The following is a 24,946-nucleotide window of genomic DNA, read 5'->3' as shown; positions in this document are numbered from 1 at the left end:
GCTAGTAGAAGTTCTTGCGACCTGTTTTATATTACAAGGTAGATTTCTCCCAAAGTAAACTTTCTCTCTCCGGATTTTGTTTGAATCATTCTTTGCTGATTCTCAAAATCTGTCCAATCCTCTGACTGATTACTCATCTTTGCACATTCGTTTTCATGTTTCTTTCATAGAAATATAGAAAATAGGAGCAGAAGGAGGCCATTTGGCCCTTCGAACCTGTTCCGCCATTCATTATGATCATGGCTCAATATCCACTCAATAGCCTAATCCCAGTTTCCTCTATATCCTTTGATCCCCTTCGCCCCAAGTGCTATATCTAACTGCTCCTTGAAAATATATGTTTTGGCCTCAACTACCAAAATTACAGCACAGAAGGAAGCCATTCGGCCCATCTTGTCCATGCCAGCCAGAGGACAAACATGTGCCCTTTCTAATCTCACCTTCCTACATCCAGTCCACAGCCCTGAAGCTTGCAGCAAGTAAAGTACAGATCCAGGTATTTTTTAAAAGAGTTTAGGGTCTCTGCCTCTACCACCAACCCGAATTCCCATTGCCCTCTGCTTAAATAAGTTCTTTCTCATGTGCCCTCGACATGTTCTGCCATTTATCTTGAATCTATGTTCTGTGCTTCTACAATTTCATCCTGTCCACTCTATCTCTTCCCCTCATAATTCTGTACACCTCAATTAAGTTACCCCTCGGCCTTCTTTGATCCAAGGAAAATAACTCCAACCTATCTAATCTCTCCTCGTAGCGACACTTTTCTAGCCCTGGCAATATTCTGTTATGGGCCAGGATTTAGAGAACCCCAAAGTGTATCATAGAGTTCACCTGACCCACAACCTTTAATGGTCTGGGGAGCACACGGCCTTTTTAACCTTTTTGAAACAAACAGTGAACATCTTAGCAACCATTAATTCAAATACAACCCCCAAATAATACAACACTACGTAATCCGTAAGCTGTCCTTTTAACATCCAGAAGACTTTAAAAAAACCTTTAAACAGAAGCACATTAGGTTTACATTCACTACTGAGAACATTTATAATTCTGAATTCACCAAATGATCAAGGGATAATCTTTTGATGGCAGAGAGATCAACAATACACCTGCTCTGTCTGGCTTCAGCTCCAACACTGAAAACAAAACTAAAACACACCCTGCAGCAAACAGCCTAAAACGAAAGTAAAAAGCTGACAGACAGACCAGCTCCACTCACACTCTGACATCACTGATAAACACCCTTTCTTAAAGGTACATTTTTTAAACACCCATTTCTTAAAGGTACTCTCACATGACAATTCTTGTAAATCTCTCTCTGGAGCAATAACGTCCTTCCTGTAATGTGGTGACCAGAGCTGCGCACAGTATTTCAGTTGTGGCCTCACCAGTGTTTTATACAATTTCAACATTATATCCTTACTTTTATATTCTATATCTCTGCCAATGAAGGAGAGCATTCCATATGCTTTCCTTACAACCTTGACTACTGCTGCCTTTTGGGACCCGTGTCCCTGTACGTCAATATCTCGCACTTCATCTACCCCTCTTAGTATATTCCCATTTATTGTGTATTCCCTATAACTGTTTGACCTCTCGAAATGCTGACCTCACACTTCTCTGTGTTAAATTCCACTGCCACTTTATCACCCACTCCACCAATCCATCTATATTGTTTTGATTGGAGATTGGAGCTATCCTCTACACTGTCCACCACTTGGACAATATTTGTGTCGTCTGAAAATTTCCCAATTGTGCCCCCCTCCTCCCACATTCACGTCCAAATTGGTATTATATAACACAAACAAAAAGGGTCTCAACACTGAGCCCTGTGGAACACCACTTAAAACAACTTTCCAATTTCAAGGGCAGCCATCGACCATTACCCTTTGTTTCCTGTTACTGTGCCCTGTATCTATGGGCTTTTTCTTTTTTAACCAATCTGCCATGTGGGACTTTGTCAAATGCTTTTCTAAAATCCATGCACAACATCTACTGCACTACCTTCATCAACCCTTCTTGTCACTTCCTCAAAACATTTGTGAGGCAAGATCTTCCTTTAACAAGTCCATGTCTTTCTATATGAATTAATCCTGTCTTTCAGGATTTATTCTACTAATTTTCCCGCCACCGACGTAAGACTATAATTGTTTGGCATTTCCTTTGATCCCTTTTTAAACAAGGGAACCACGTTTGCAATCCTCCAGTCCTCCGCTACCACCCTTATATATGGTGAGGATTGGAAAATCATCCTCAGAGCATCAGCTATCTTCTCCCTAACCTCCTTCAATAGCCTTGGAAACAATCCATCTGGCCATGGCGACTTATCGTCTTTCACGGATTCCAACCAAATTTCCACAATATTACCACTCTCTGGGTGAAAATATTTCTCCTCATTGCTGTCCTAAATGGTCTACCCGCTACCTCAGGCTGGATGCCCCCACCTTTGTGTTATGGGCGAGGCATTTTCAGAACCCCAAAATGTATCATGGAGTTCAACCAACCTCAACCTTTAACGTATTTGTTGCTTTTCCTAGCACACGGCTTGTTCCCTAGGTGTGGGATTACAATTATGGACACGTGGGTTTTTAAATACAAAACAATGTTTATTCCATGAATTCAACTTAACATCTTAAATAACATTGGATCTCTTAACACCCCTTACTTCAAAGATAACTCCGAGAATATTACAATAGTAAATAATTCCTCAAAATGTTCCTTCAAACTTCCAAGAGACTTAACACCTTTAAATAAAATCATATCAGGTTAAAGGCTTTACTATTATGAGTTTAAATCACCCAAATGATCCAGAGATAGTCGTTCATGGCAGAGATCACAGCAAATCCAGCTCACTGCAAACACAGACACTCACCAAGCTCTTTTCCTCCAAACTGCAGCTCTCTGGAAACACACAGACACACACAAGCTGCTTTTTCAAACTGCAACTCTCTGGAAACACACAGGCACACGCTGCTTTTTCAAACTGCAACTCTCTGGAAACACACAGACACACACAAGCTGCTTTTTCAAACTGCAACTCTCTGGAAACACACAGGCACACACAAGCACTTTTTCAAACTGAAACTTCAAAATGGCTGATCTAAAGCCCAGCTCCACCCACTCTCTGACATCACTGTTTTCTAAAAGGTACATTGCTTAAACATCCATGTCTTAAAGGTACTCTCACATGACACCATCAACTTCAAGATGGTTTCATTTTTCACTTTTGCACCATCCACTAAGAAATGCACACAGTAAATATACATTTTCATTTCAAGAAAACAACACACGCAAACAGGTAGAATAATATAGTCCATTTTTCTTTGTCCTTCTTCCTCCAACCAAAATCCTTCTCGATTGGCAGTCTCTTTGAACAAAGTCTCTGCACGATCCATCCATTCCTCTACTCCTCGGCATTTCTCATTAGAATCAGATACTTTAGTTCACTCTGACCACAGAGCCCCTTGCAATTCTCCAATACAGGAACATTGGTTACCGCAGCTTTCAGGCAGTCAAATGCCTGTTGGAAGTCGGCTGTCCATTGAAAGTTTTGGCGTTTCCATCAGTGGAGTAATCACGCCACAGAACTTTTGCACAACTGTTCGTTCAAATCCACTCATGCTAAGAAATCACATTATTTCCCTTTGTCTTGAGGGTATCGGAAACTCCTCAAGGAAAGTGATTCGGGCTTCTCCAAATTCACTTTCGGCTAGGATCATCACCAAACCCGCCTCCTGAAGTCGATCAAAGAACTCCATACGATGTTTTAAATGTTCCTTCCATGTCTGGACGTTGGAAATAAAAGCAGATTGTCCCACTTTCTCAATGCAATCCTTCAAACATGTGATAGGGTAAGAGTCCGTTCTTGTAACTGCATTCCCCTTTCGATAGTCCACACACAACCGTTGGGTACCGTCTGGTTTAGGTACCATCACTATGGGTGAGCTCCATTGGCTGCAACCCACTTCAATTATGCCATTCTTCAGTATACTCTCAATCTCTCTGTTAACCTGTGCCAATTTTAAAGGATTAAGTCTATATGGATGTTGTTTGATAGGAACAGCATTTCCCACATCTACATCATGTATAGCCATTTTAGTACTTCTCAATTTATCTCTACAAACTTGCCCACGTGATATCAATAACTCTTTCAGGTCAGTTTATTTTTCCTCTGGAAGGCAACTTAACAATTCATCCCAATTTTTAAGAACATCCTCATTTTCCAATTTAATTTGACGTATGTCAAATTCACAGTCATCTGGATTTGGTTCGTCACTTTGAGTTAGAATCATTAAAACCTCCTTTTTCTCTCCTTCCCTTTCAAAGTACCTTTTAAGCATATTCACATGACACACTCGGTGAGCCTTCTTTCTATCTGGTGTTTTCACCTCACTTAATTTCCTATCAATCTGATACGGTCCACAAAACCCAGCTTTTAAAGGCTCACCTACCACTGGTAACAACAGTAAAGCTTTATCCCCACTGGCAAAACTACGAACTTTGGATTTCTTGTCCGCTACCCGTTTCACCACATTTTGTGTAACTTTCAAATGTTGTCTAGCCAATTCACCTGCTCGATTTAATCGTTCCCTAAAATTTGACACGTAATCCAATAGCGTAATTTCCGATTTCTCACCCACCAATTTTTCCTCAATCAATTTCAGTGATCCTCTTACCTCATGACCAAAAATTAGTTCAAAAGGACTAAATTTGGTAGACTCATTAGGTGTATCCCTAATTACAAACAATACGAATGGAATTCCTTTATCCCAATCCTCTAGATAATCTTGACAATATGCCCTCAACATTTTCTTTAATGTCTGATGCCACCTTTCTAATGCTCCCTGCGATTCTGGATGGTACGCAGTTGATTTAAATTGTTTTATTCCTAAGCTATCCATAACTTCTTTGAATAACTTTGAAGTAAAAGTTGATCTTTGATCCGATTGAATTTCTGTGGGTAGTCCATATCTAGTAAAGAATTTAAGTAACTCCTCCACAATCCTTTTAGCTGTAATATTACGTACTGGAATGGCCTCTGGAAACCTAGTAGACACATCCATTATAGTCAAAAGATATTGATTCCCACTTTTTGTTTTAGGAAGCGGTCCTACACAATCAATTATGACCCTCGTAAAAGGTTCCTCAAATGCTGGAATGGGTATTAAGGGCGCTGGTGTTATCACTGCTTGAGGTTTCCCTATCACTTGACATGTGTGACATGATTGACAAAATTTAACTACATCTTTATGTAGTCCAGGCCAATAAAAACATTTCTGGATTTTAGCTTGAGTTTTCCTTATTCCCAAATGACCTCCCACTGGTACCTCATGTGCAACTCGCAACACCTCCTTCCTATACCCTACCGGCAATACTACTTGATGAACTTCTGCCCACTTTTCATCCGCCTGCATATGTACAGATCTCCATTTTCTCATCAAGACATCATTTTTATGGTAATAGCACTCTGGTATACTCTCAGATTCCTCTTCCGTATATGCTTTCTGATATATCCGATTTATTTCTACATCTTTCTGTTGTAACTCCGCCAATTTTCCTGAACTAAAAATATCCACCTCATCCTCCACCTGTTCTTGTTTTTAAACTATCTGATCAAAAATCGTTTCTGATAATAGCACTTCAACTTCATCTTCACTCTTTGATTTCTCCTCTTGTCTTAACCTGTGACTTTGCAACCTTGTTACTACACAATCCGGAAAAAAATCCCAGGATATTCGTCCTTCAACCCTTCAGTTGTCCGATTTTCCACTGGCTTATCAACCAAAGTAGGCATCACTCCCACCTGCGATCCAGCTATATCATTACCCAAGATAAACTGTATTCCTTGACAAGATAGTTTACCTATTACTCCTACTACCACTTCACCACTCTTCACTGGACTTTCCAACCTTACATAATGGAACGCTACTCCTCTCACCCTGAATTCCACATATCACCGCCTTTTCTGGCAACATTCTTCCCAAACTACATAATTCCTCATTTCTTACCATTAAAGACTGTATCTCTCAAAATTGTGACTTCTTTACCTGCTTCTCCTGATTCACATGAGTAAACTTTACCCACACAAGTAAATTCTTTAAAGACATCTGGCACCTTCTTAACAATTACTTCTTGAACAGGCTGTACAATCGTTTGCACCTCCTTCATTTCCCTTGCGCCTTCCTTTACCACTCTAACAAACCCTTATCCTGTTTTATCACATCAGCCTTCCCAGTGCTTTTCTTCAACCACCAACACTATGACTTTACATGGCCTAGTTTATTACAGTGAAAACATCTGAAACTTTTCATTTCTTTTCCAGCCTCCTGGATTTCTTTTTTAATCTGAGGTACACTCTCCTTATTGTCTCCCATCAGATCACCTTTATCTTTACCACTTGAGTATTTCTCATGTCCCCAGTTTCTACCCCTCACCGCTGAAACTGATGTCAGAAACCAATCTTTGATTGATCAACGAATTCATAATCATCTGCCATTTCCGCTGCTAACCTCGCAGTTTTAACCTCTGTTCTTCCACATGAGTTCTCACTACATCAGGAATTGAATTTTTAAACTCCTCCAAAAGTATAATTTCTCTGAGCGCTTATCCACCTATCAAAATTACTCTGTTTGAGCCTTTCAAACTCCATGTATATCATAGAATTTACAGTGCAGAAGGAGGCCATTCGGCCCATCGAGTCTACACCGGCCCCCGGAAAAGTACCCTACCCAAGGTCAACACCTCCACCCTATCTCCATAACCCAGTAACCACACCCAACACTAAGGGCAATTTTGGACACTGAGGGCAATTTATCATGGCCAATCCACCTAACCTGCACATCTTTGGACTGTGGGAGGAAACCGGAGAACCCGGAGGAAACCCACGCACACACGGGGAGGATGTGCAGACTCCGCACAGACAGTGACCCAAGCCAGAATCGAACCTGGGACCCTGGAGCTGTGAAGCAATTGTGCTATCCACAATGCTACCATGCTGCCCAAATGTATGTTTGATCAAATTCTTTCCTTAAATTTCTAAACCTTTGTCTGTAAGCTTCAGGCACTAGCTCATATGCACTTAAGATGGATTTCTTCACCTCCTCATACGTTCCAGATTCCTCCTCCGGTATTGATGCAAACACTTCACTAGCCCTACCTACCAGCTTTGTTTGAATCAGTAATACCCACATGTCCTGTGGCCATTGCATTTGTTTAGCTTCCTTCTCAAATGAACTAAAAAAGGCTTCTACCTCCTTCTCGTCAAACCTTGGCAATGCTTGAACATATTTAAATAGATCCCCACCACGTCTTCGACTATGACGCTCTGTCTCATTATCCTCATCACTATCATCCAACTGTACGTTTCCCTTTATGTCTGCCAATTTTAACTGATTTTCATGTTTCAGAGCCATTTTCCGAAGTTCAAACTCTCTCTCTTTTTCCCTTTCCACTCTATCACTTTCTTTGTTTCTTTCTTCTCTCTCCTTTTCCTCTCTATCTCTTTCTCTTTCTTTTTCCGCTCTCTCTCTTTCGTATTCAAGCCGCTTTAATTCTTTCTCATGTTTCATTTGTTTAATTTGCAACTGAATTTTTGCTGTTTCCCATGAGTCAAACTCTATCTCAGGCAACCTTAAATGCTGAACCACCGCCATAATTTCCTCATCTTTTCGCATTTTGTCAGGTAATGTTAACTGCAATGTTTTTGCCAGACCCAACAGTCTGCTTTTCGTCTCTGTCCATAAAGTACTGCGTGTGACAGTCTCCACCCCCAAAAACTTCTGAACCTCTGAAAGAGCCATTGTCCACAACACACTCCACACTTAAATTAAAATACCACACCGGAAAAGCAACAATCCTTCACTGTCTTTAAGTTCACAAAAGCCAATCCAATAGATAGACTTTTATTCCCCTCGAGCCCCCAATTGTTATGGGCAAGGCGTTTTCAGAACCCCAAAATGTATCATGGAGTTCAACCAACCTGACTCTTTAATGTATTTGTAGTTTTTCCTAGCACACGGCTTGTTCCCTAGGCGTGGGATTACAATTATGGACACGTGGGTTTTTAAACACAAAACAATGTTTATTCCATGAACTCAACTTAACATCTTAAAGAAACATTGGATCCCTTAATACCCCTTACTTCAAAGATAACTTCGAGAATATTACTACAGTAAATAATTCCTCAAAATGTTCCTTCAAACTTCCAAGAGGCTTAACACCTTTAAACAAAGTCACATCAGGTTAAAGGCCTGATCACATGAGTTTAAATCACCCAAATGATCCAGAGATAGTCTTTCATGGCAGAGATCACAGCAAATCCAGCTCACTGCAAACACAGACACTCCTCAAGCTCTTTTCCTCCAAACTGCAGCTCTCTGGAAACACACAGACACACACAAGCTGCTTTTAAAACTGCAGCTCTCTGGAAATACACAGACACACACAAGCTGCTTTTTCAAACTGCGGCTCTCTGGAAACACACATACACACACAAGCTCTTTTTCAAACTGAAACTTCAAAATGGCTGATTTAAAGCCCAGTTCCACCCACTCTCTGACATCACTTTCTTAAAGGTACATTGCTTAAACATCCATGTCTTAAAGGTACTCTCACATGACAATTGGAAACATTCTTCTTATATCTACCCTATCTAGTCCTGTTAGAATATTTATTATACCCCTCATTCTTCTGAACTCCAGCGAATGCAATGCTAACTGACTCAATCTTTCCTCATACATCAGTCGCGTCATCCCAGGAATCAGTCTGATAAACCTTCGCTGCACTCCCTCTATAGCAAGAACATCTTCCGATAAGGAGAGCAAAACTCACACAGTATTCCAGACGTGCTCTCACCAAGGCCCTGTATAATTGCTGCAAGACGTCCCCACTCCTGTACGCGAATCCTCTCGCTATGAAGGCCAACATCCCATTTGCCTTCTTTACCGCTTCCTGTAGTTGCATGCTTACCTTCCATGACTGGTGTACGAGGGCACCAGGTCTCCTAATTTATGGCCAATCAGAAAATAGTCTGCCTTCTCGTTTTTGCTACCAATGTCGGTAACCTTGCATTTATCCAAATTATACGACATTTGCTATTGGTAGGCACAGTGGTTAGCACAGTTGCTTCACAGCTCCAGGGTCCCAGGTTCGATTCCTGGCGAGGGCTATTGCTGTTCGGGCCGGAAAGTGGAGCTGAGTCCACAAAAGATCAGCCATGATCTCATTGAATGGCAGAGCAGGCTCGAGGGGCCAGATGGCCTACTCCTGCTCCTAGTTCTTATGTTCTTATCTGTGCAATCATATTTAAAGGTCAGGTTTGCAGAGCAGGGAATTCTCTCATTGTCCGTTGACATTTTATGTTGGACTCTGCCCTTTGACTCAGAACTCTATTTTGATGTTGGTTTCTTTTCCTTAATGATCAACTTTGTCCATGCGAATTGGTCTCTGTCTAGGGGCATGACCTGAACTAGAACTTTTATTCGTAACACAAAATAAACATCTCTATTTTTATTGCCCATATATGGAGGGAAAAAGCCACACACTCTCTCCATTGTAAATTCTTGCAGACAAGTCAATGAAGGAATATCATGAACAAGCTTCAAAGGTCCCAGTGATAAGAACCCAAATCTCCGAGACCAGAAACCGAACACAGATATCAGAAGACAAACCCTCAGAGATCAGAAACCAGGCTCCAGAGATCAGAACCCAATCCCCACATATCAGAATCCAAATCCCCAGAGATCAAACCTCGAATCAACAGAGATCCGATCTTAAATCCCCAGATATCAGAACCCCAAATCCCCAGAGATCTGATCTCAAATCCCCAGATATCAGAACCCCAAATCCCCAGAGATTCGATCTCAAATCCACAGATATCAGAACCCCAAATCCCCAGAGATTCGATCTCAAATCCACAGATATCAGAACCCCAAATCCCCAGAGATCAGGGGCGGGATTCTCCAAACCCCCGCTGAGTCCCGGGGGGGCGGCGTGAATCCTGCCATGCCGCTCCGACGCCGGCTGCCGTATTCTCTGGCGCTGGTTTTCAGGTGAGGGCGGGGATCACGCCGGTCGGGGGCCGTAGGCAACAGCCCCCACCGGCAATTCTTCGAGCCCCGATGGGCCGAGCGGTCGTCGGTTTCTGGCCAGTCCCGCCAGCGTCAAATGGACATGGTCTCACACGGTGGGACCTGGCTGGTCGGCTGGCTGGTGCGGTCCTCGGGGGGCGCGGGGGGATCCGGCCCCGGGGGAGACCCCACGGTGGCCTGGCCCGCGATCGGGGCCCACCGATCTGCGGTGGGCCTGTGCCGTGGGGGCACTCCTTCCTTCTGCGCCGGCCTCTGTAGGGCTCCGCCATGGCCGGCGTGGAGAAGACACCCACATGCACATGCGCAAGAATACGCCAGCGGTTCTGCACATGCGCTAACTCGCGGCGGCCCTTCGGCGCTAGCCTAGCCCCCGGATGTGTGGAGGATTCCGCAACTTCCGGTTGGCCCGACGCCGGAGTGGTTCCCGCCATTTTTTCACGCCGGCGTCGGGCCATCGGGGGATTCGGGAGAATCCCGCCCCTGATCTCAAATCCCCAAGGATCAGAACCCCAAATCCAAAGAGATCAGATCTCAAATCGCCAGAGATCAGAACCCCAAATCCCCAGAGATCCCCAAATCTCCAGAGATCATAACTCGAATCAACAGAGATCAGAACCCCAACTCCCGAGTGATCAGAACTCCAAATCCCCAGAGATCAGAACCCCCATGTGGTAGTCACCACTGATGTATATATTGTATATATAGGATGTTGATATAGGTGCTTTACGGTAAGGCCCCTGTACTACAGGTACAGGGGTAGATCCCTGCCTGCTGGCTCCGCCCAGTAGGCGGAGTATAAATATGTGTGCTCCCAGTACAGCAGCCATTTTGTCAGCTGCTGTAGGAGGCCACACATCTGTGTAATAAAGCCTCGATTACACCCTACTCTCGTCTTTGTGTAATTGATCGTGCATCAATTTATTACACTGAGTTTTTCAGAAGATGGATCTCCGCATCAAGCCAGATCGCCTGCAGCTGCATCCGCAAGTAGACAACGGCAAAAAGGACTTTGAACATTGGCTAGCCTGTTTTGAAGCTTACATCGGGTCTGCGGCAGACAAAATTCCGGAAGCAGAGAAGCTCCAGATCCTTTACACGATGCTGAGCTCCAAAGTCTTTCCACTTGTCCAGGACGCGCCGACCTACGCAGAAGCCATGGCGCGACTGAAGGAAAACTACGCTCAGCGGACTAACACACTCTACGCCAGGCTCCTCCTCTCCACGCGGCATCAACTTCCCAGGTGAGTCGGTGAAAGATTTCTGGGGCACCCTGCTCCCCCTAGTTAGGGACTGTGACTGTCAGGCCGTTTCGGCAACGGAACACTCGAATTTGCAAATGAGAGACGCATTTGTTACGGGCATAGGGTCTGACTAGATCCTCCAGCGTCTCTTAGAGGGGGCCACGCTCGACCGCGCGGCGACCAAAAAATTAGCGCTTTCACTTACGGTTGCATCACGCAACATTCAGGCCTATGCCCCTGACCACGCGGCCCCCCCCCCCCCCCCCTGTGCATCGTGCACTCCGCAGACGGCCACCCCATCAAAGAACAAAGAACAAAGAAAAGTACAGCACAGAACAGGCCCTTCGGCCCTCCAAGCCCGTGCCGACCATGCTGCCGAACTAAACTAAAATCTTCGACACTTCCTGGGTCCGTATCCCTCTATTCCCATCCTATTCATGTATTTGTCAAGATACTAGCAAACCTCGCCAGTATATTTATGCCTCTCCAGTTTAGATGCAACCCGTCCTTCTTATACAGGTCACAACTGCCCCGGAAGAGCTCCCAGTGGTCCAGATAATGGAAACCCTCCCTCCTACACCAGCTGTTTAGCCAAGTGTTTAGCTGCTCTATCTCCCTATTTCTAGCATCACTGGCACGTGGCACAGGGAGTAATCCTGAGATTACAATCCTAGAGGTCCTGTCTTTTAACTTTCTGCCTAGCTCCCTGAACTCCTACTGCAGGACCTCATCCCCCTTCCTGCCTATGTCGTTAGTACCAATATGTACAACAACCTCTGCCTGTTTGCCCTCCTCCTTCAGGATGCCCGCTATCTGTTCGGAGACATCCTGGACCCTGGCACCAGGGAGGCAACATACCATCCTGGAGTCTCTTTCACATCCACAGAAGCGCCTATCTGTGCTCCTGACTTTAGAGTCCCCTATGACTATTGCTCTTCTGCGCTTTGACCCTCCTACTGAACATCAGAGCCAGCCGTGGTGCCACTGCTCTGGCTGCTGCTGTTTTCACCTGATAGGCTATCCCCCCGACAGTATCCAAAGGGGTATACCTGTTCGAGAGCGGGACAACCACAGGGCATTCCTGCACTGACTGCCTGCCCTTTCTGGTAGTCACCCATTTCTCTGCCTGCACCTTGGTTGTGACCACATTTATATAACTACTATCTATGGCGCTTTCCGCCACCAGCATGCTCCTAAGTGCATCCAACGGCTGCTCCAACCGAACCATGCGGTCTGTGAGGAGCTCCAGTTGGGTGCACTTTCTGCAGATGAAGCCATCCGGGATGCTGGAAGCCTCCCGGCCCTGCCACATCTCACAGTCAGAGCACTGCTCCCCTCTAATTGACATTGCGTTAATTAATTGGTAAATTAAATTTCAAAATTTAAAAAAAAAAGTTACTGTTAACTATATGTTTCCTAGCACTAGATTTCTACTATAACTGTGAAAGCTAAAAACAGTACTCTCTGATCTCTGGCTTGGATACCCCTCTAAGTTATAATTAAGTAATTATTTTTAATTATTTTAGCAATGCTTAATTTTTTTAATTTAGTGTAGATTCCCAACCAGCCAATCAGGTCACAGCTTTACTGTGATGTCACTTCAGTTACCCCCCCCCCCCCACACACAATTTCAAAAGGTAATAAAAATAAAAATCACTTACCTTCCCAGGTTCTCAGATGCTCTCTGGTTCTCCCCCTGCAGATTAACAGTTACAGGCCAGATGAAAGAGAACAGAACATTCGGGAAAAAGCACTTTCTCCCACTCTGCACCGAATTACCTCACTGCACCAAATTACCAAGTTCCAATTCCCACTCTGGATATGTCTCACTCAGGCCGCTCATCGCCTGCAACCGCCAACGACCAGCCGCGTCTCGCCTCGGTCACGATTGACCAGTCTCAACCACACAACCTCGTGACGGCTTCAACTAAAGTGAAGGTCAACGGACATGAGATCTCCTGCCTGTCTGCTGGACTCCGGGAGCACTGAGAGCTTCATTCACCCCGATACTGTAAGGCGCTGCTCCCTCGCGGTCCACCCCGCTAACCAGAGAATCTCCCTGGCCTCCGGGTCCCACTCCATGGCGATCCGGGGGTACTGCATCGCCACTCTCACTGTCCAGGGCGTGGAGTTCAGCGGCTTCAGCCTCTACGTCCTCCCCAACCTCTGCGCTGCCTTGCTACTCGGCCTGGACTTCCAGTTCAACCTCCATAGCCTAACACTGAAATTCGGCTGGCCCCTACCACCCCTTACTGTGTGCGGCCTCGCGACCCTTAAGGTCGGCCCACCTTCCGTTTTTGCAAACCTAACCCTGGATTGCAAACCCGTCGCCACCAGGAGCAGATGGTACAGCGCCCAGGACAGGACCTTCATCAGGTCTGAAGTCCAGCGGCTGCTTCGGGAAGGTATCACCGAGGCCAGCAACAGCCCCTGGAGAGCCCAAGTGGTAGTGGTCAAAACTGGGGAGAAAAACAGGATGGTCGTTGACTACAGTCAGACCATCAATCGGTACACGCAGCTCGACGTGTACCCCCTCCCACGCATATCTGATATGGTCAATCAGATTGCATAGTACCGGGTCTTCTCGACAGTAGACCTAAAATCTGCCTACCACCAGCTCCCCATCCGCAAGGCGGACCGCCCATACACTGCATTCGAGGCAGACGACTGCCTTTACCACTTTCTTAGGGTTCCCTTCGGCGTCACCAACGGGGTCTCGGTCTTCCAAAGGGAGATGGACTGAATGGTTGACCGGTACGGGCTGCAGGCTACTTTCCCGTACCTGGACAATGTCACCATCTGTGGCCACATCAGCAGGACCATGACGCCAACCTTGCCAAATTTCTCCACACTGCCACTCTCCTCAACCTCACGTATAACAAGGGAAAGTGCGTGTTCAGCACGAATCGCTTTGCCATCCTCAGCTCTGTGGTCCAGAACGGAGTTCTGGGGCCCAACTCCGATCGCATGCGCCCCCTCATGGAACTTCCCCTTCCCCACTGCCCCAAGGCCCTCAAACGTTGCCTGGGATACTTTTCGTATTACGCCCAGTGGGTCCCAAACTATGCGGACAAGGCCCGCCCACTCATTCAATCCACTGTTTTTCCTCTGACGGCCGAGGCTCACCTGGCCTTTAACCGTATCAAGGCCGACATCGCCAAGGCCGCGATGCAAGCGGTTGATGAGACGCTCCCCTTTCAAGTCGAGAGCAATGCATCAGACGTCGCTCTGGCCGCCACCCTCAACCAGGCGGGCAGATCCGTGGCATTCTTTTCCCGCACCCTCCATGCCTCCGAAATTCGGCACTCCTCCATCGAAAAAGAAGCCCAAGCCATCGTTGAAGCTGTGCGGCATTGGAGGCATTACCTGGCCGGCAGGAGATTCACTCTCCTCACTGACCAACGGTCAGTTGCCTTCATGTTCAATAATACACAGCGGAGCAAGATCAAAAATGATAAAATCTAAAGGTGGAGGATCGAGCTCTCCACCTACAATTACGAGATTTTGTATCGCCCCGGTAAGCTCAACGAGCCCCCAATGCCCTATCCCGAGGTACATGTGCCAGCGCACAAGTGGACGACTCTGGACCCTGCATGACAACCTCTGTCACCCAGGGGTCACACGTTTTTACCATTTCATCAAGGCCCGCAACCTGCCCTACTCCATCGAGGAAGTCAGGGCTATCACCAGAGACTGCCAGGTCTGCGCGGAGTGTAAACCGCACTTCTACCGGCCAGACCGTGCCCCCCTGGTGAAGGCCTCCCGTCCCTTTGAACACCTCAGCGTGGACTTCAAAGGGCCCCTCCCCTCCACCGACCACAACACGTACTTTCTCAGTGTGGTCGATGAATATTCCTGATTCTCTTTTGCCGTCCCATGCCCCGACATGACGTCCGCCACCGTCATCAAAGCCCTCAACACCATCTTCGCTCTGTTCGGCTTCCCCACCTACATCCACAGCGACCGGGGATCCTCATTCATGAGTGATGAGCTGCGCCAGAACCTGCTCAACAGGGGCATTGCCTCGAGCAGGACGACCAGCTACAACCCCAGGGGAAACGGGCAGGTGGAGAGGGAGAATGGAACGGTCTGGAGGGCTGTCCAGCTGGCCCTACGGCCCAGAAACCTCCGGGCCACCCGCTGGCAGGAGGTCCTCCCCGACGTACTTCACTCCATTAGGTCGCTCCTGTGCACCGCGACTAATGAAACCCCCCATGAACGTCTCTTTGCCTTGTCTAGGAAGTCCACCTCCGGGGTTTCGCTCTCGACGTGGCTGGCAGCTCCAGGACCCGTCCTCCTCCATAGACATATTCGACTCCACAAGGCGGACCCATTGGTTGAGACGGTACAGCTACTTCACGCCAACCCGCAGTATGCCCACGTAGCATACCCCGACAGCTGCCAAGACACAGTCTCCCTCAGGGACCTGGCACCAGCTGGTTCCAACCCCCTCCCCTCCCCCGGCACACCCCACCGCAGCCCCCGCTCCAGTACAATCCATCCTCCCCTTGCTCACACCTGGGGCAAGAGGATTTCGACACGCTCCCGGAGTCCCGAAGACCAAGCCGTCGCCGGAGTTGCCACCAGCACTGCGGCGCTCTCAACGACAGATCAAGGCACCGGACCGCCTGAATTTGTAATATTATCTGTACTTTTAAAACACAACTTTCTGTGTATAGTTCGCCACCACCCCCGCTGGACTCATGTTTTTTTAACAGGGAGTGAATGTGGTAGCCACCACTGATGTATATATTGTATATATAGGATGTTGATATAGGTGCTTTACGGTAAGGCCCCTGTACTACAGGTACGGGGGTAGTTCCCTGCCTGCTGGCTCCACCCAGTAGGAGGAGTATAAATATGTGTGCTCCCAGTACAGCAGCCATTTCGCCAGCTGCTGCAGGAGGGCACACATCTCAGTGTAATAAAGCCTCGATTACACCCTACTCTCGTCTTTGTGTAGTTGATCGTGCATCACCCAGATCCCCAGAGATCAGGACCCCAAATCCCCAGAGATCAGGACCCCAAATCCCCAGTGTTCAGTACTCAAATCCCCAGTGTTCAGTACTCAAATCCCCAGTGTTCAGTACTCAAATCCCCAGTGTTCAGTACTCAAATCCCCAGTGTTCAGTACTCAAATCCCCAGTGTTCAGTACTCAAATCCCCAGTGTTCAGTACTCAAATCCCCAGTGTTCAGTACTCAAATCCCCAGTGTTCAGTACTCAAATCCCCAGTGTTCAGTACTCAAATCCCCAGTGTTCAGTACTCAAATCCCCAGTGTTCAGTACTCAAATTCCCAGTGATTGGCCTCTGACACACTCCAATAATGGGCAAGATGTATTTTCACCAGCTAAGCTGATGTGTGCTCACGTTAGTGTCAGCTGCTTAAAAAGAAAGGAGATAAATTTAGCCCCAGGTTTTGAGTGAGGACAATTCACTTACCCAATGGTGGCTGAAATTTGTTGTAATGATAGCTGGCCCCAAGGATCGAGCAGGGTTCATGCTGCATCCAGTAAATCCAATCTGCAAACAGTTTCAACAATAACGTGAGGGACTTCTTTGATGTAAACTGAGAAACACAGCGGTTTTAAGACAGATTTGTAACACTTGGATTGCTGTCGGAAGGAGAAGGTCAAGCCTTTGATGGGATTTATTTAAATCGGAACAAAGTCGCATCGCGAGCACTCTAAGCCGCATGTTTCCTGGTGCTCGCAGCGCAGAGAAACGCAGTGTTGTAAAAGGGCGCCCAGGTTACATCGGGGGCCACAGCAGGGAATGCGGGTCCGAGGACGCACAGAGACCCGTTTTGTGCACCGAGGAGCTGCGCTTGCCGGAACTCCTCAGTGTGGTGAGAGATGGGTATGCCATTTTAAAATGGGGAGGGGAGAGGATTGTCACACCACCCCACACTCCCTCTCCACCACCACCACCCTGACACCCCCTCCCCTGTCCCCAAAACTCTCCCCTGTCCCCAACCTCCCCCCCCCCCCCCCCCACCCCGCATCCCCCCCCCCCCCCCCACCCACTCCAACTCCCCCCCCTGACCTTCAATGCAATCATGTCTGTGCAGAGTCTGCACGTTCTCCCCGTGTCTGCGTGGGTTTCCTCCGGGTGCTCCGGTTTCCTCCCACAGTCTACAGATGTGCAGGTTAGGTGGATTGGCCACGATAAATTGCCCTTAGTGACCTAAAAGGTTGAGTGGGGTTCCGGGAATGGGGTGGAGGCGTGAGCTTAAGTGGGGTGCTCTTCTCAGGAGCCGGTGCAGACTCGATGGGCCGAATGGCCTCTGCATTGTGGATTCTATGATTCTATATGTCTTGTCTTGTGTCTTGCAGGATCCTTTCTGGTGTCCCCGTCCCCGACCCCAACCACAATCAAAGCCCCGTATGTTCACCAGCGTCAAGGATGAGACTGACACGGACGGGAACCCTCGCCACGCATCCCAGACCTTGAGTCTGGGATGACACCGACTTCCCATCACAGCTGTCTCCACCACCCTCCATCCCAAAGACACTCACCTCGGTTGGGCACTTTAGTGAAGTGGACCCTGGGGCACTATCTGGTGTGCATCACACACATACTTTGGTACAGCAAGTGGAAGTAGGAACTCCCGAGGGGGCGGACGCTTGGAAGGCAGGCCGACCCCAGGAATTAGCTGCCATCTAGGCGGGTTTCAAGCACCTGGAACGGACAGTCCCATCAATTGTGGGGATGCAGTCGCAGAGGCAGGGACTGCATGATGGGTTGTCGGCGAGCGTCTAGCACTTGCAGGTGCAGTTTGAGGAGTCCAATGGCATGCCATTGGGGCAGGAGGTGGAGGTGATCATGCGTGTCACCCAGGCCAACACCACAAGGGTGGAGTCTGCCAAGAACAAAGAACAAAGAAAAGTACAGCACAGGAACAGGCCCTTCGGCCCTCCAAGCCCGTGCCGACCATGCTGCCTGACTAAACTAAAATCTTCTCCACTTCCTGGGTCTGTATCCCTCTAATCCCATCCTATTCATGTATTTGTCAAGATGCCCCTTAAATGTCACTATCGTCCCTGCTTCCACCACCTCCTCCGGCAGCGTGTTCCAGGCACCCACTACCCTCTGTGTAAAAAAACTTGCCTCGTACATCTACTCTAAACCTTGCCCCTCTCACCTTAAACCTATTCCCCCTAGTAATTGACCTCTCTAACCTGGAGATAAAGCCTCTAACTATCCACTCTGTCTATGCCCCTCATAATTTTGTAGCCCTCTATCAGGTCGCCCCTCAACCTCCGTTGTTCCAGTGAGAACAAACCGAGTTTATTCAACCGCTCCTCATAGCTAATGCCCTCCATACCAGGCAACATCCTGGTAAATCTCTTCTGCACCCTCTCTAAAGCCTCCACATCCTTCTGGTAGTGTGGCGACCAGAATTGAACACTATACTCCAAGTGTGGCCTAACTAAGGTTCCATACAGCTGCAACATGACTTGCCAATTTTTATACTCAATGCCCCTGCCAATGAAGGCAAGCATGCCGTATGCCTTCTTGACTACCCTCTCCACCTGTTGCCCCTTTCAGTGACCTGTGGACCTGTACACTTAGATCTCTCTGACTGTCAATACTCTTGAGGATTCTACCATTCACTGTATATTCCCTACCTGCATTAGACCTTCCAAAATGTATTACCTCACATTTGTCCGGATTAAACTCCATCTGCCATCTCGCCGCCCAAGTCTCCAAACAATCTAAATCCTGCTGTATCCTCTGACAGTCCTCATCGCTATCCGCAATTCCACCAACGTTTGTGTTGTCTGCAAACTTACTAATCAGACCAGTTACATTTTCCTCCAAATCATTTATATATACTGCAAAGAGCAAAGGTCCCAGCACTGATCCCTGTGGAACACCACTGATCACAGCCCTCCAATTAGAAAAGTGCCCTTCCATTGCTACTCTCTGCAGTGGAGGCCTTCGGAGTTAAGGTTGGGGCCATGGGTCACGATGTCCAAGGCCTCGGGTATACTGTGCAGGTAGTGGCTGAGGCTCAGGGCAGGGGTGCCCTATCACAGGCAGCCATCTCCCAGAGTCACCTGGGGCTGGTTTAGCTCAGTGGGCTGGACAGATGGTTTGCAATGCAGAAAAAAGCAGGCAGCGTGGGTTCAATTCCCGTACCAGCTTACCCGAACAGGTGCCGGAATGTGGCGACTAGAGGCTTTGCACAATAACTTCATACTTGTGACAATAAAAGATTATTATAGACATTGCAGCAATGCTCCTGAGTGTGGCCCAGTCACAGCAGGCCATGGCTAAGACTGTCCGCAGCATTGTCCACGCACTGGCTGACGTGGCACTGACCCAGAGGGAGAAAGCCTAGTCCCAGAGGGACGTGGCGCAGTCACTGGCTGATGTGGCACACACCCAGAAGGTGATGGCACAGTCACAGTGTGATGTGATACCAGATTCAGGTGGCGCACTCCCTGTGATCCATGGCCGTGATGTGTGCTGGTCTCCAGGACTGGCAGCGGCAGGTGGCGGGGGAGGCTCAGGGGTTAGCTCCGCTCGCATCCCCGTCCCATGGAGTAGCCCGGGGGCCGCAGGGTACCCTGCGGGAGGAGGAGGTGATGTGGCCTTGCTGGTGACTCCTTGCAGAAACAGCCCAGCACATCAGACACCCCCACCCCTCCTGTCCTTGGCTCATCTGGTGGGCAGTGGGCAAAACAGGGCGGCACCACACACCAGGGACACCCAAGCAGCCGCCGGGCACACAAGGCCTGCTTGCCCCAGAAGATGGCCTCCAAAGGAGACCCAAGTCACAGGGCAGGAATCGCAGCAGGCTGCCTCCAGTCCTGATGTACTGTCTGGGATCCACCTAGACATAGTGTTTGCACCCGTAAGGCCAAAACGTTAGACACCAGTTAGGTTGGCAGTACAGTGTTAGGGGTTAGGGCACAAACTGTACATCTGATTTCGCATTAAACACCTGTGCACAACTTTACAACCTGCCTCGGTGCTCTGTCAGAAGGGTGTGAGGGGTAGGCTGGTCTGGGCTGACCGCAAAGGAGGCGCGGGTGTAGGGGAGGGGGGAATGGACGGGCTTTGTGGGTGGGAGTGGCCTAAGGACTTTGGGTCATCCACCTCCGCCACCCCAGGGATTCGATGGGATGGTGTGAGGGAACGGTCAGCTCGCATGCAGGGATCAACCAGGTGGACGATGGTAAGTGCTACCTTGGGCAGGAGTCAGACGTTGTCAAGCGATGCAGAGCACCAGAGCTCATTTCAGAGCGGATTGTCATCATCCTCCATACCATGGGCCAGACCTGCATTTGCTGCCAACCCAGGGCCCGCACCCCATAGTGAGGCAAGTGGGAATCACGGAGTGGGTTGTAAGCGGAGAGGGGGGGAGGGGGGGGGGGGGCGGCTATGGAGATGGGATACAATGTCTGTGCCCCTGAGTCGGTAAACCTGGAGGTGATCATAGCATCCCGTGTGTCTTGGCCCAGACACATACATTGTGCGGCCTCACGTGCATGCTCGTGCCACATCTCTTGCCAATCCATGCCCTCCCCCGCATCCTCCTCGTTGGACGACGACTGATGTTCATCCTCCTCCAGCACATCGCCCCTCTGCTGCACGATTATATGGATGACGCCACGATGTTGGAGACTCTCCTAGCCTCTCCAGAGCATTCCGGGCACCTAACCGTATCTTCACGATGCTGAACTATCGCTCAATCACGACTCTGGTCGCGGCATGGGCATCGTTGTAGTGGGCCTCTGCCGCGGTCTGTGGCCTCCGGATAGGTGTCATCATCCACGGCCACAGCGGATTACTCCTGTAACCTAACAGATACCCCCCCCCCCCCGGGGTGCACCTCGAAGAGGCCAGGAACCGTTGAGTGTGCCAGGATGAAAATGTCGTGCATACTGCTCAGGTATCGGGCGCAGACAAAGAACAAAGAACAAAGCAAAGTAAGTACAGCACAGGAACAGGCCCTTCGGCCCTCCAAGCCTGTGCCAACCATGCTGCCTGACTAAACTACAATCTTCTACACTTCCTGGGTCCGTATCCCTCTATTCTCATCCTGTTCATGTATTTGTCAAGATGCCCCTTAAATGTCATTATCGTAAATGATGCCCATCCGATGGCCGCACACCAGCTTTCCATTCATCAAGTGGAAGCCCTCATCCAGAATCTTCAACAGCATGCCCGGTCCAGCAGGTCCTTGAATGACAGGCACTGCCGGTATACACAAGGCCTCATGCGGCATCTCCTTTTCACCTCCTGCTCCGTATTTCACCCAGGACCGCAGGTCACCCAGGGCCGCATTTGACCCAGGGTCATACTTCACCCAGGGTCATACTTCACCCAGGGCCGCACGTTACCCAGGGCCGCACGTCACCCAGGGCCCGACTTCACCCAGGGCCCTATGGTGATGTGCATCAATGTAAATGCATGTAGGCTAGCTAGACACTAGAGGGAGCACCAGTGACATCACACACACACGCTCAGCCAAGAGATCAGTTAGATAGGAGACGGCCAATGGACATTCACGATACACAAGGAGGTGACACGACCACAGGGGGGGCATTACACCAACCCATATATAAAGGACACCACACACATGATCTGCCTCTTTCCAGTGGAGACAGTCAGTGAGAACAGACACAGGGTTGATTCAATATTACACCCATCACGTGGATTGCAGCAGCTGGTTAGTCAGTCTGGGTAGCTATAGTAGGATTAGCAGTCGTGTGGAAGCCGAGTATTAGAAGTGTAAATAGTTTAATAAACGTGTTGAAGTTATCTCCACGTCTGAACCTTCCTTTGTCAAGTGCACCACAAGGAAGCCGCTTATGTTACACCTACAACATAACAAATCATGGTACCAGGACTGAACTGTTTCAATGCAGAAAGCCATACCTCAGCGTACAGTGACAACCAGCAACGATACCCAGGCAAGATGTTCGAGATCCGGGTTCCGCAGCAGCTCCAGTGCCATGGCGAACATGCAGGGGCTGTTTAGCACAGGGCTAAATCGCTGGCTTTGAAAGCAGACCAAGGCAGGCCAGCAGCGTGGGTTCGATTCCCGTAACAGCCTCCCCGAACAGGCGCCGGAATGTGGTGACTAGGGGCTTTTCACAGTAACTTCATTTGAAGCCTACTTGTGACAATAAGCGATTTTCATGTCATTTCATTTCATCTCCATGAAAACTGGCGGGCATTCCGTCAAAAGTTTGAAATCTTCCTGGTGGCAGCCGAACTAGAAGAAGTGGCCGATCCTGAAAAAACAGAGCTTCTGCTCACCATCGCTGGTGCCAGAGCAGAAGAAATCTTTAAAAAATTCAAGTTCTCCAAGGGGCAAAACAGGAGCGACTTCCAGGCAGTCCTGGACAAATTCGGCAAATACTGTGAGGAAAACACACTCCAACCAGCAAGAAAAGGGAAGAGAAGCGCCAGTACTCACCTCGAGGCCGAAATCCCGGAGCAGAGAACGATTTTGATCGGCGGCCATCTTTCGAAAGGGACTGCACTTGCGCAGCTGCGCGAGAAAAGCACGACGGGAATGTTCGTTTGCGCATGCCTGAGAAGCCGCGCATGCGCAATCACGAAAAAGGCCCAATGTAAAGGAACAGCGATCTGCGCATGCGCAATCGCTTCCTACGTGCTACGTCACATGCGTCATGATGTCAGAGGCCCCGGACCACGGCCATTTAAAGGGGAAACGTCCCAAATCAAAGAAAAAATCTTTTAAAGCTGTAAAACAACCTTCCTTCACCTGGAATGACAGCACGATGCCTCAAATTGAACCAGGAAATGAACTTAACCGCCGAAGAACCCTGCAGCAAGCAGTTACCTACACCCAAACCGATGATTCCGACCTTGAATACTTTGATACTGACCTTTACATTTTCTCTGGACCTCGCGAGCCCAATGCCAGCTCCGACGCAAACAGTGATGATATAGTCCTAGAAGACTACAACTCGGACGAACCTTTCACCTTGGGAGGCTACCCCAGTACCAAATGCGACCCCCGTATTGAATCCGACGCAGACACGGATTCGTTCTTTGGATTTGAGGATCTTCAGCCCAGCAGATATAACATCCCGACTCGTGAGTGCAGGATGATGCTGCAGCCTGACACCAAGAGACAGAGAGCGGTACAAGCCCACAGAGAGCGGCCTGCTGCCACACAGAGCGTGGTCCACGCCCCGCTTAGGGTTCCCAACTCTACGAAAGAAGACTCGCAAGACTCTGACGCGCAGTCCTTGCAGGAACAAGACCGCGAGGGTCTAGCAACCTCCTCTGACCAATTGGCGGCAGACGATGCAAGTCTGCCACGCTCAAGTAAACAGCAAGAAGACTATGAAAGTCTACCACGCTCCTGTGCACAATAGGATGACCATGACGGTCGACGATCACTGTGCGACCACTGGTGACTCCGGTGACACCACGATACTTCCACCCTCATTCGCTCAAACCTCTCCACAAGTCAATACATTCCTGCATGTTCCGACTGCAGACATGCAGCTTCAAGAAATCTCAGCTGACTCCAGTGAACCTGCTAATTCCGGACGGGGAGCATCAATAAACCAACACTGACTCAGTTAAAACAGGCCAGACTACAGATGGGGAGCAACCAAACGCCGACTCTGATTCACGTAAGCCGGACTTTACTCCAGACAGGGAGTGCCGCAACCTCAGTGATGGCACATTCAGGGTGACAGCAGATGCCACAACGACAGGAGATGGATCACTTAACAATTACACTAGGTCAGTAATAACAAGCAGCGGCTACAGTCCAAGAGGAATACATCAATATTCACCACAGCTATATTCACACATTCTTTCCACACCAGCAGTGCAGCCAATGACAGCTCATGCTGGACAAACCCAGTATTCAGGCATGCAGCAGCCAGCAGTCTATGCAGCATATTCTCAACCAGGCCAGCACTACGGATTGCCCACTAATGGAATCAAGACCGAAGGAGGACGGCCGCAAGCGCAATCTGCACTACAGACTGGGTGCCTTAGTTACAGCCAAGGATTTGCTGCACCCCAGCCTGGCCAGACGGCATATTCCCATCAGATGCAAGGTTCTAGTTTCACACCATCACCAGGTATTTATACGAGCAGCAATTCTGTTTCCAATTCGACAAGCTTCAACGGTTCTCAGCAGGATCACCCTTCCTGCACAGCATGTGACCAGAACCAGTATATACAGTCTTTTCCAACTTCAACATATGGCACATCCATGACCTCGAATGATACTGTTGATGGTACCTCTTTAACGTCAATGCCTTATCAGCTACAAGATGACATCCGACAGCACCATCACAAACATTGAAAAAAGAAAGGGACTCCAAATCAGACAGCGAAGTGATTTGACCACTTCTTGGTTCCTGTGGCGCAGGGACGTTGATGGCGTTCATAACCAAGAGAGACATTTGACCATGATGATTGATGGCTTTTGGACTCACATGCATGTTTTGGACTTATTGTTTAATCACTGTTCCCATGACTTGTATATACTTTACCTTATCTACTTGTTCTTTGTTCAATTTTCTCCAAATGTGCAGAAAATATGTAACATATAAAAAAGGGGGGATGTGGTGATGTGCATCAATGTAAATGCATGTAGGCTGG

The 24,946-nt window shown here is 48.5% G+C and overlaps 1 protein-coding gene across 4 annotated transcripts in view; it reads right to left on the bottom strand.

Annotated features, from left to right (window-relative positions):
* The window catches only part of LOC140398322 (aquaporin-5-like), an 84,044-nt gene that overhangs the window by 27,894 nt on the left and 31,204 nt on the right, over positions 1 to 24,946 (bottom strand). For 2 of the 4 annotated variants that reach the window (XM_072486881.1, XM_072486880.1), the window contains 2 exons: positions 16,772 to 16,852; positions 2,586 to 4,010 (listed from right to left, as the gene is read on the bottom strand). In XM_072486881.1, coding sequence (XP_072342982.1) covers positions 3,630 to 4,010; positions 16,772 to 16,852 — 462 coding nt within the window. In that variant the 3' untranslated portion in view covers positions 2,586 to 3,629. Of the gene's footprint in view, positions 1 to 2,585; positions 4,011 to 12,990; positions 13,026 to 16,771; positions 16,853 to 24,946 lie in introns of those variants that run through there. The other 2 variants (XM_072486883.1, XM_072486882.1) reach the window with 2 other exon arrangements.

This window comes from Scyliorhinus torazame, chromosome 21 (genome assembly GCF_047496885.1).
Source record: "Scyliorhinus torazame isolate Kashiwa2021f chromosome 21, sScyTor2.1, whole genome shotgun sequence".
NCBI classification, from domain to species: Eukaryota; Metazoa; Chordata; class Chondrichthyes; order Carcharhiniformes; family Scyliorhinidae; genus Scyliorhinus; species Scyliorhinus torazame.
This window is presented reverse-complemented; position numbering and strand designations above follow the sequence as displayed.